Genomic DNA, 12,070 nt, shown 5'->3' with positions numbered 1-12,070 from the left:
AACATCTAGAGATGCAGATCTGCAAACAGTTCTTACAAACCATGAATGGTCTTTCTGCTGATGACTGCAAAACAGATGGCAAAGCATGTCTCCTGGCAAAGGGTGAAGTTTAAGAACTGCAATTATTATAGTAATGAAAAAAAAATTCTGGTAGGAGAAGCATGAAAGTACTTCATCTTTGAGTTTGGTTTTTTGGTAGTTGTAATGTCTTGCAGTAGTATCAGCACTTTCAGAGCATCTTCCCTACCTTCCCTTTATTTTTTAATGAGGCAGTTTATTTTTGTTCCTCTCAATCACAGAAGTAATACTGGAAAAGGTGAATGGAGCAAACTCTTGAACTTATGCTAATAAAATACACATTACCTGTAATGAATTAGCATGACATAGTAGTCTGAATAAATTCTTTTTTGTAAATAGAACACACAATTTCTATCCATTCTGTAACTGCCACATATGGAAAAGCATTTTTTCAGGCTAGGCAGGTAGATGTTAAATGTTTGTTAAATGTCCAATTTCTGTTAAGATGGTATTGGAAGAAACCTTTTCCAATCAAGTGTGCTTGTAATCTTTCTACGAATGGACCAAATACATGGCATTCATGTGTGCTCATGCTTAGAGGTGCCTGGGTCCAAACTTCAAGTTTTAGCTTTTGTTAGGCTTCAGCAACAGTCTTTGACTTCTGTCTCCTCCTAGTTGGCTCCCCTACCTTTTTACTATCTTGAACACTGAAAACCCTTTAGTTGTGGGCAGTGACTCTGTTGTGCTGGTTGGTCTGCATTCTGACTGAAGTGCCTCCCTAAGGTTCAAGAACAGAGGAACACAGACTTTGGATGTAAGAGAAGCTGTGGGCAGCAGTATGAGCAGGAGCCTTCCTCCTGTGTTTCTGCTGAACTGTGTCCATTCTGGCCTGCTGTTTGTAAATGCTTCCCTTCTATTTAGAAGCAGTTGTGCTTGCAGATTTTTTGGGCAACTTGCCTGACACCATCACCATTAGTAACAGGTCCTGTGCCTAAGCAGGATGCCTTAGCTCATTTACTAGGTGTCTATTTAACAGTCAACTTGTTTTCTTAGATACCTTTAGTGTAACTTCTTAATTCTGCCAATGCTGGTAGATTTTAGAAGAACAAATTTTAGTCTATTTTTTTGTTTTCTAGCTTTGCTGAGCCAAGTAGGCACTTTCTGAAAGGTACTAGTGATATTGATTCCTCTTAATTGGGGCAATTGACACATCAGATACATCTCTAAATTTGGGTTATAGTGTGGAATATCATGCTTGTCACCATCTGTTTAGAAAAAATGGTTCAGAAAGTGTTTTGTTCCCTAATATATATCCTCCCCAAACTTGCCCTTCACCTGGCATAATCTGCTGTGTATCTGGGCGTTTGTTCTGTGGGTGTTTTATATGTGTACTGTTGAAATCAATATTAAGGCCCTTGTACTAGGCCTCAACACACTTGCTGATTATTTTAGCGCTACTAAATCTGATCAGGTCAACTGCAGAAAGATGATGGCCCTTATTCTCTACCACTGAGACTGCCTTCTGTCTGATGCCTTGTATCTTTTGTCCCACAGAAATGCTGTCTGTCAACTTTGGATACAATCTGCTGACATTTATAATCTTGTACAACAACCTTATTCCAATCAGTCTTCTGGTGACATTGGAAGTTGTCAAGTTTACTCAGGCTCTTTTTATAAATTGGGTAAGTAACAAGAATAAATGTGTTAACATCAGTTGTGCAAAGTATTATTAAAAACAAAATCCACCCTCCAATCTTTATCAGATTTTCTGAAAATTTTTCTGATAAAACTTCTAGGATGGGAGGAAGAAGTTCAGAGGATTTAAGAATTTATTCTGAGTCCTGTGTTCCATAGGAAGTGAAAAGATTTTGTTGTAGGAAGATCCCTTGTGCAAATGATAATTCTTGTATATTTTAGGCTTTCAGGGTGAGAAGAAAGGCTTAGCTCTTTTGGCTAAAGGAGGTGTCTCAGCTGATGCATGTTCAGTAAATATCTTTTGAAAGCTCTTCAGGACTTGGTAGCTTCTCTCGGCCACAGCAGAGGGGAAGACTAGACTTGAAGGAAAGGGCTTGGGTGGTTTTGTTTTCCTTTTTTTTTTTCTTAATCCTCAGGGTGCCTTAAAGGTCAACTGTGGTGTGAATCATAGTATTTCTGTAAGGAGATGAGCTGATGGTGCCTTATGCAACAAAACAGTGATCCCTCTGTTCAGGCAGCTTTGACATCAAAGTGTGTTTCTCTTCAGTTGCAGACCAAAAATACTGTAGTAATGTCTCTTAAGCTGAACAAAACCAAGAAGAATATTTTGTCTTTGTATGCATTAATCCTTGGACCTTCAGTAAAGTTCTAGTGGTTCCTCTAAAATACAAGTAAATAAGGTCTAACATGTCTATTCTTTGAACTGCCTGTAATGTATTGGAGGTGCTTAACTAGCTTATCTATGAAATTGCTGTAGTTCATGTAGTAGCTGTTTTGTTCACTCTCCCAAGTAAACATAGTAATACAAGGAGTTGTTTTCAGAATCTCTTGGATTGTCTCTCCAATCATGGATGTGACTTGAGTGAATTGCATTGTTGTAACTGAAGACCTATGATTAACAAGGCTGCTGCCTGTTAAAATGTATTCCTGCTGTACTAAATTCTTAGACTAGAGATGCAATGAAGAAAATTATAATTACCTCTGATTGGATCTGGTTTTTTTCCTGTACATGTAGTAGTGAGAAACTTTGGAAGGGAGGCACCCTTGTTCAGCCTGGGATGCTTTTTGCCTCTCAGGCCTTCAGAACCTCTCCCAGTGGAGTTAAACCAATCAAGCCAAGTTGGAACTGACTAAAAGAAGACGGGAGACTTCAGTGGATAGCATAGGTCTAATTTTGTTGTCATTTCAGGACATAGATATGTATTACCCTGAAACAGATACACCTGCAATGGCCAGGACCTCAAACCTTAATGAGGAGCTTGGGCAGGTAAGACAACATTTTCTTAAGTGTCATGTTTGTGTTATGTTCTGTGAAAGTTAAAGATATGAGAGCATGCTGTACAAACGTGATTTATTCCAATGCTCTGTGGCTCAGGTTAATGGAACTTCTTTACTTTCGTTAGTCTAGTTCTTCGAAGTAAAATAATGAGATATGACCCTAACTTTTATCCTGTGGTGTGGGCAACTTTAAGCCTGGGAATGGAATCTTTATTTCTTGTGTTCACTCTAAACTGACTTTTTCCTCAAGTGTGTTGAAGAGATGCCTCAGCCTCTCTGTTCTTAGTTCTTTGTATTTCTGACCGCCTCACGGGAAATGCAAGTAAAAAAGTTCAGTTCTGTTCCAAATTTAGGTTGTGTTCTTCTGAGCTTTTCCATTTTCCTTTCAGATAAAGATAGCTGTATGTTATCTTGTAGTTTTAAGAGATTTGTTTTAAATTCTGCAAATGGGATTTTTTCAAAACAGAAGGGCTTCCCATAAAAAGGTTACTAGAAAACTTTACCAGTGGAATTTTGTAGTACCACTGAGAAATCCTAGCTTTTTTCCTTGCTGAAATTATTAATGAATGTCTTCAAGTTCTACAAATGTTTAGGTATTCAGTTTGGAAATGCAGCCTGTGCAAGTTTAAAGTTAGTGCTGTATTTGGAAGCAGTGTAGTGCACAGCTAAAGGATCACTTACCTAGTGATGTAGTGCTCTGTCTTGAACTGAATAACAAATATTGAAGGAAAGCTTTTTTGCAGCTCTAGGCAAAGTATTCTTGTGTCTAAATTGGCTGACGGACTCCTATGCTATCACAGTCCCTTCCTACCTCTTGCTGGTTTAAAATCTTACCTGGTGGAGAGGTAAAACAGTGTGGAATTTAATTTGTAATTAATACTGGTCTGTTGTGGACCACTGAAGTTGGGAATCTTAAGTCTGCCAGTGCTCCAAGAAGTCATATTGCTGTGTTTGGGTCATCTCCAAGTTCTAGCTGAAAGTCACTGGTTTCTCTTGGGGATGATTACCTTGGGCAGTGCTGACTGTGGTGGTGCATCTTGCACTTCAGGACTGTTCACCTGGATGCCAGAAAAAAGGGTGTGTTTGCCTAGAGAATACTGCTCAGACTTTAGGATATGCCTTGCACTGTGCTGTTTATGTGGAAAAAGCCTCCCAACAGATTCCTGGTGATCTCTGGAACACACAATTTCCTCAGTGTGCTAAATTCCAGTGTTTCTTCAACAATCTTAAAATTCTGTGCTTTAATTTCCAGCCTTGCTGTTTGAGATTAGTACATTTAAGCATTTGGTGAATGTTCCACTAGCACAAGCAAGTACCTCTGTATTGACCACACTAGAGCCTTGGCAATTGATACTTTCTATTTGGGCCTTCCTGCATTTAGGAATAAAGAGGAAGTAATGCTGTTAAATAACTTTCCTGATTATTTTCCTGTAGCTTTTGTAAGACAAACTAAGCTGCCCTGGCCCATACTGTAACACTTGAGCCATATGCCTCTCAGAATTTTCATGATATTTAATCAGTTTTCCACTTCGAGAGTTGTTACTTTGAAGATAGAAAATCACAATTTTTTTTTTCTTTCAGGTAAAATACCTGTTTTCTGATAAAACAGGTACCCTAACATGCAATATCATGACCTTTAAGAAATGTAGTATTGCTGGAGTGACGTATGGGTAGGTATGACTCTTAGAAACTCCGTAGCTTAATGCGTGCTTATTAGTGGTACATATTTCTATATCAAGACAGGATTAGAACAATTCTGTTCTTCGATTTGTATTTTAGTATCTTGTGGTCTCAGTTACTAGCTTTCATTTTCATGTTGTGCAACACAAAGTATGACATGCAGACCTGGTGAGTACTTCAGATCAAGTAAAGAGAAATAATTGCATGCTTTCTAACTTACCTAATCATGATTAAACTAAAGCAGGAGTGCTAAAGAACCTTTGGCCTTTCCAGAGAGAAAGAAGATGCAGCTTAGGGGTAGCAATTGTCAATCCAGGTTTCTGTTACTTCAGGTGAACCAGAATTTCTTGACAGCCATGTAGCTGTAAATGTAGTTGTATATTTTAATATTCCCTGCATGGGAGGGATACCCCCCTATTGTTTCTCTTCTGTTTCTGTCCAAAGGATCCCTCTGAGGCAAGAGCGTGTTTTGTAGCACTTGGCCTTTTGAGTCTTGAATACTAAATCTTAGTCTTTGCTTAGTTTTAAATGGGTAGTCTTAAGATCTCTATGCAAGTAAGCTTTGAGTTTCATGATAGCTAAATTAGATACCTCAAAAGGCAGAGAACTTAGTTCAAATGTGTGAACAGCTGAACCCATGGTTTCAGCATATGTTTGTATGTGTGACTCATTGCTCTTTACTTTATACCTACTTTTTGGTTTGCAAAGTGAAATAAATGTTTGTTTTGTTGTTGTTTTTTTTACCCCTCAGCCACTTTCCTGAGCTAGAAAGAGAGCGTTCATCAGAAGACTTCAGGTAAATAGATATTTAAGATGCTTATATTCTGCATAGCAGAGTGGGGAAAATATAAACACTGCTTTCCAGTTTGGAACTGGAAGAAGCCCAAGGGAGCAATGTGTTTGAGTAAAATGCTCTTCCAGCAGGAGTCTAATGCAAAGCTGGTGGGTGGATCTTCTGCATAGGGAGATGGTAGATAAAGGGGGTTAGAGGGATAGGCAGTTGCTGGGGTGGCTAGGATTCATGCTAATGTAGTGCTTATTTATAACTGCAGGCAACCAAGTTGCAAGCTACAAGTAACCTCCTTTACCTCACCTCTAGCTGGAAGACTGAGTGTTACTCTTGGCAATCACAAAGTTCAAACCTGACAAGGAAAAGAAAGGGAAGTTCTTTATTAAAATGCTGTGCTTTAATGATTAAGCTGGAAAAGAGCTTGATATGGAGGTATCTCATGTCAACAGAACCTCTCCTTTATTCAGGGATTTAATGAATAGAGGTGATGGTTCTGTCCCATTCTACAGAAAGGAGTGAAGTGTTACATGGGTGTTGCTGTAGGGTGTTCAGATTAGTAGGAAGACGGAGAAGAGCCAGAGAGGGCTGTTGTGGTTTTGGCAAATACAGGTTAAGAAGTGAGTTCCCACTGAAGAAACAGACACTGACTGCTGTTAGCCACTTTCTGATGAATTAAGTTAGGCTTCTCCACTGGTCCGTCTCATTTCTATGATCACCTTTTCAGAAGGTGATACAGTATGACAGTAGGTTGCTACTTTGGCTGAGATGTGATTTCTGTGGTGCTCCTCTTTTTGCTCCTCTTTTTTTCAGTAGTTGCTGTTTCCTTCATTGATGTATTTTCTGTCCTTATACACTTCTAGTCAGTTCTGTGGAAGAGTTTCTTCCATGTACTAATTTGTGGTACTCAAAATCTTTTGGGGATTAACTTAAAGCAGAACTGGCTGACTAGAGGGAGCTTAGGCATACTGATCTTTTGCCTGTCTGGAAAGCAAGTCACTTGAAATCCATGTATTTCAAGTAGGATTAACAGCTTCTGCTGTCTCTGTCCTGGGAAGTGCGTTGACATTTGAATCTTTTCACTTACATTTTCAAGTGTAACCATTTTGGATTACTTGCTGCAGTTCTGAAGAAGCAACTGCTCATTTTCATCACTTTGTGCATTACTCATTTGATCTTTTCTCAATACTTCCAAAGACTGTGGAATCTTACTTGGTTTTTCCTTTGCTTCCCAACAAAATAGATGAAGTATTAAGATTGGAAATTTTGCCACTGTTATGTTTGAGTATGCTTGTCTTGCTCTGCAGCCAGCTACCTCCTTCCACCAGTGAATCATGTGAATTTGATGACCCAAGACTTCTGCAAAACATTGAAAATGACCATGTAAGTCTACTCTTCGAATATCATGTCTCTTAAACACCTTATTCTAGGCGTCTTTGAAACTGGATACTAAACAAATCTAGTTGTGTGATCAAGTCTGCTCTGATGGTGTGTCATGTAATCACAGATGCAAGGATAGAGTGGGGAAAAAGGAAACAAAGTAGCTGCTACAGCCCCTTTCTGTTCAGTTGTCTTACTGCTGGAAGGAAACCATGAGCTAGATATGGGTACCAGGTAGCAACAAAACAGCTTCCTATAAGCTAGTGTATAGGGAAGATAGTGTCTTACAGCAAATGATGGTAGAAATTACAATTCTTAAAGTGAAAAACTACTTGGAGTGTTCAAACATCCATACTGTTAAAATACTATTTTAAAAAGTAATCCAGAACATTACAAGGTGGTTCTGGAGTGAGACCTGCTTTAAATACTGCAAATGTTGAGAGTTTCAATGGCTTAGAGGATGTAAGATAGACTTAATTACCTGCTTAGGCTTAGCCTGAGACTTAGTGATCTTAGCCTAACTGCTTATGTCCCTGAGGGACCTATTCCTTAAGAGAATGTCAGTTCATTGCTTTTTCAGAAACCATACAGCTAGGAAGGTCTGACTGGGCAATGGACAATGTAAGTCAATTGCTAGAATTAGAACCCTTCTATTCTGCACAAACTTTCTCTCTCAGTAGGAGATCTGAGTATTGGCAAGTACAAACTCAATTAGCTGATTGCTCTCCTTAGACTGTAACTTCTAACTAGACTGGTTAGGTTTGAGATGAGCATCTAAAGTACAGTTAGAACCTACTGTTAAAGTGCATCAAAGCTTTTCTTTTTGTTTTGCTTTATGGTACTTCAGAAGTTGAAGTGCAGCATGGTGTAAAGGTCTGAAGGAGTATTTATTTTGTATGTCACTACATATTCCTTTTGGAGATAGAGCCTGAAGATGGCTCCTGTGCTCAAACCTTCAGGATGGTGGCCCTGCCAGGACAATGTGTTGGTTTTCCGTGTGGCTTTTGTAATTGTGTGTTATGGGAAGTGCTTCCAGTGCAGATTACTTGCAGCCAAGGCTTGTGTTGGCTGTTTCTTTTGTGTTCTATTTCTTTATATATGGGTATAGTTACGGTTTATGGCAGTTGCTGACTCCAGGTACTGATTCTGAATGGAAGGCTACTGGTTTAAGGGTAGACTACAGATAAAGTGTGTTTAAGCTCTTTCTCCTGATTGTTGCTTTAGGCATATACACAGAAAAGTGCTTTGGTACATTTTAATAAACTTAGGAAAGCAGACACACTAAGTGGACTGTGAGATGGACTTTCTCATCTAGCCTTGAGATGGTCCTTTAGCTTTGGGGTAACTGTTCTTTGATCTCCTCTGGGTAGAGCTTCTACTTTCGGAGATAGAAGGACTATTTGCTGTTGTATCAGGCAAATAAAGGATTTTGGTAGCTTCCTTTAGTGCCACATAGTCTAGACAGCTTGGATAGAAGTCTTTGTTCTTTACATGTTGAGCACTTATGCATCAAGTTTCCCTTTGGCTGGCAACTTGAACAGAAATGCTGTTGTCACTGTACCGCTGACTGTTGGGCTGAGCACGCTGTTAACTTGGCCCTTTGACAATCAGTGGGAAAACTTCTGGCTGATAAGACTCAAGGTGTACCTTGTGTAGGTCAAAAACATCTTTCGGAGTCTGGCTGTACTGGAAGGATGGATGCCACCCACTGACAAGTGGTGATTTAGCACAGACACAAGAATGTAAGGACTGTGTGTCACAGTTTGCTTAGGAAGCTGAGATCCATTTGTAAAACTGCATCAATGTGTTGAGGTCAGCTGTTAGGCATAAGGAAGCAGTTTATGCACCTTAAAACTCCTTAGTGTCTTAGTTTTCATAGCTAGTAGGTAGTTGCATTTACAGATGTCTGACAGTCTGTACTCATTTAGGGAACTGAAGTGATAAAACTAAAGTGTTCTAGCACAAGCTGCTTTGTGGGGTCAGATGATGCTGTACGCAGCTGGGCAATGAATTCCCTTTCAACATTTGCCCTTTGGCAGCTGAAGTTGTCACTTTACTCTCTCACAATCACTCAGTATGTGCTTGTTGCTCTGGTCTTGAAGATTGTGTTTTTTTCAATCCAGTCACAAGTGTTAAGAGCTGTCACAGTGCCAAGTAATTTTCTTTCCAAGTTGAAAATAAAAATTAATGTGCTTGTCCTCATGAGTCTGTCTTCCATCTGCTAGGAAGATTTTTAACATCCTGCATTGCCTTTAAATTTCATAGCTCTTCTGGGCCACTGGTGACTGATGGCCAAGTCCACTTTTGATTAACAGTCAAAGAATTATTGCCCTGCAGGAAGTGTTCCAAGGAAAAATAACTTGTCTTAAAAACATGTGGAGGTTTTTCTTGGCTTCTCTGGGATTTTAATGTGGAAGAAAGTACCCAGGTTTGTCTGCCTGTGCTTTCTCCTTGTAACAGCTTCTGTTGAACAGATTGTGCAGAAGTGCCAAGACCATGATGCTGGCTTGTTTCTGTAGGGAAAATGGTGTTAACTCTTAGTAGAATAAGAAAAGAACAGTTAATTCCGAAAACTTAAAAGACAGTTTGCTGAATATGTTAAGTGGTCTTCATCTTGTGCTTGAGAGTTGCTCATGTGCTGTGAATAAACTCAGAATGGAGATGCGTGCTTGTTTGGTGTGGGGTTATTTTTTACCCTGATGAAATGAGAGTGGGGAAGAAGGTCAAGAAGTGAAAGAATTAGTAAGCTTGGTCCTGTCCTAGACTTCTATTATCTTCCTGGATTGTCTTTGAACTTCCTCTATTTCCAATTCACATAGAAACTCTTCTGTGGCCTGCAAATTACTGCTTAGGCAAGAAGCAGCAAGTTGTATAGGTACAGATGCATGAATTTATTCAGTAGTTTGTGTGATGAGTAGTTCAGCAGCTGGTCAGGCAGAAGGAGTAACTGTTGTGTTCATGTTGAGCCTTTACCTCAATGAAGGTGTTCATTTAAATCTCCCATATTTCTGCTTATTTTCATTAAGTGTTGGGAACTAAATCTTATCAGGCTTTGTTGAAATGACTGCTCTTTTCTGCTGATTCTTAATTCCTTAGGAAAGCAGGACAAGAAAAGCATATCACTGCTAAAATGAAAAACTGGAATTTAAAATAGAGTAGGGGGAAAATACACTCAGGTGGTGAGAACCTCTGGGAGGCTTCAGTTCAAACAATAACTGTTGCCTGAAAACTGTCAAAACATACTGGTTTACAGATGACTAATTGTTATAGCTTGATGAGTAATACTTTTTAGTCTTCTACTTTTGCCCTTATTGCACATGGGACATTTACTTTTGCTCAAGTACAAGGCAATATCTTTAATAGTAGATCCAATTTGGTGTCTTTGGACAAGATAAACTTGCATTTAATTATATTGATTTTAAAATGCTATTGAGTCTGTGCTTGAAATATTCTGATCATCTCCAGCCTTACCAACTTCAGTGTTTAGATATGTCCAACATACCTGTGTCCTCACACGGTTCTTCAGGTATTTTAACGAACAAAACAGTGGAAAGTTCACATCTTTTTGAGACAGTAAGTCATAATTCTTCCTGGTAATGAAGTAGGTAGGTATTTTACTAGCTGCCAAAATGTGCTGTATTTATTCATAGTAATAAGTAAGCTCAGGTTGTTATACTCTACCTTAATATCCCATTGGCTATTTCTAGGCCACATACTCAAAAGCCTCTCACTTCTGCTCATCTGCATGTACTGTGAATGGAAGCACTCATCTGATACTGCTATAATAAAAAGGAGAGGTGAATAAATATATTTAACTTCACATGCAACTTCCTTGTAACTTTATCAGGCTGTGAACATCTGGCTAGAATAATGCATTTTCTGTCTCCAGTGAGGAGGCCCAGATAAGGACACGTGTGACAAATGTGCAGATATGTAGCTCTGCAGAGTGCAGTTTGCTAACCAAAAGACCAAGTTTCAACTCAGGAGTTTAGAGAAGTTTCAACTCCTTTAAACAAGGGAGAACTCAAAGGGATGAAAGCTTGTCATACAGCTGCCTGACCAGTGATCAGTGCCTTGCTCGATAAGGGATAATGTTGTGCCTCCTAGACAGGGAGTTTCGCTTTTGGGGTAGATAATATTTTGTAGATAATCCAGAAACTGCTTTCAGAAATACGAGACTATGTCTCAATGTGTCTGTAGCTCTCTGCTTGTAGGGGCAGAGTGCAAAGTAAGTTTAATCAGTTGTGTATGTTGCCTGGGATAGTTGGTTGTACACCATGTGTTCCATGGATCTTTGCAAAAACATTAAGAAAGAAGCAATAGCTTTAGAGCTGTTGGCACACAGAAAGATATGGGGAAGGCACTTAGAACGAGAGCTACCTGTGGAGAGATGAACAAGAGACTAAAATATGCAAACTTTGTGTCTGCTACAGATAAATAGAGAAGGGGAAAATGGGGTGGGAAGAAATAGAGCTGAACTTGACAAACGAGCAGGCAAGGAATGTCTTGGATGCCATCAGTAAGAATTTAAGTATCTTTCTTTAACAGAGGAAAATAAGTAATAAAGCAGAATCAGGTAGCCCGTGGGACTTCTGTTTCATGCTGTGGTTAAGCTTGGTCTGTTTTGCCATAGAAGCCATTAATAATTTTCTATTCACAGCTCTGAAGTAGGAATTTGAGTTCTCTGTCCTGATGCATTCCAGCACTGACAAGAAATATTGTCAGTGCTGGAACAATATAGAAAGGAAACAAATGACAGCTGTGTGGAGGAGCTGACATGATAAACTTTGCCTCTGTCTGGTGATCTCTTGCTATAGAATTGGAAGATTGCCATGTAATCCATTGTGAGCTGTGAAAATACCAAGACAGCAACAAATTACATTGCTAGCTTGAAAGCAGAAATATGTATGTAGGAAGGATTAAAATCTATTACATGACCGGAGACAGGTTGTTTCCAGCTGGTGGAACACGTGTTATGAAAGGGTATGGGACTAGGTGGTACATGTGTAGGAAGGACATCAAAGGTCTGGAGCAGTGGATGCTGAAATGAGAATCTGGCAGGCTGTGCGTTTTGAGATGGAGTTACGTTCATTACTTTCACTGGAAATAATAGAGCAGCAGTAACCTCTTGACCAGCAATTTGCTGTGGACTTAACATTTCACACGCCACTCTCTGGTTATATTCTGTTAATTTTCTTGAACACAGCATCTGCTCTCCAGCATGTCAAAAGC

General features: G+C 39.3%; 1 protein-coding gene across 6 annotated transcripts in view; it reads left to right on the top strand.

Annotated features, from left to right (window-relative positions):
- ATP8A2 (ATPase phospholipid transporting 8A2) overlaps positions 1–12,070 on the top strand; it is a 333,209-nt gene that overhangs the window by 68,231 nt on the left and 252,908 nt on the right. For all 6 annotated transcript variants that reach the window (XM_051638602.1, XM_051638630.1, XM_051638621.1 and 3 more), the window contains 5 exons: positions 1,573–1,700; positions 2,903–2,980; positions 4,573–4,661; positions 5,423–5,467; positions 6,766–6,841. In XM_051638602.1, coding sequence (XP_051494562.1) covers positions 1,573–1,700; positions 2,903–2,980; positions 4,573–4,661; positions 5,423–5,467; positions 6,766–6,841 — 416 coding nt within the window. The remainder of the gene's footprint in view (positions 1–1,572; positions 1,701–2,902; positions 2,981–4,572; positions 4,662–5,422; positions 5,468–6,765; positions 6,842–12,070) is intronic.

The sequence above is a fragment of the Apus apus genome, chromosome 1, assembly GCF_020740795.1.
Source record: "Apus apus isolate bApuApu2 chromosome 1, bApuApu2.pri.cur, whole genome shotgun sequence".
In the NCBI taxonomy this organism is placed as follows: domain Eukaryota; kingdom Metazoa; phylum Chordata; class Aves; order Apodiformes; family Apodidae; genus Apus; species Apus apus.
Note: the sequence above shows the minus strand (reverse complement) of the source record. Positions and strands in the feature narration are given on the sequence as shown.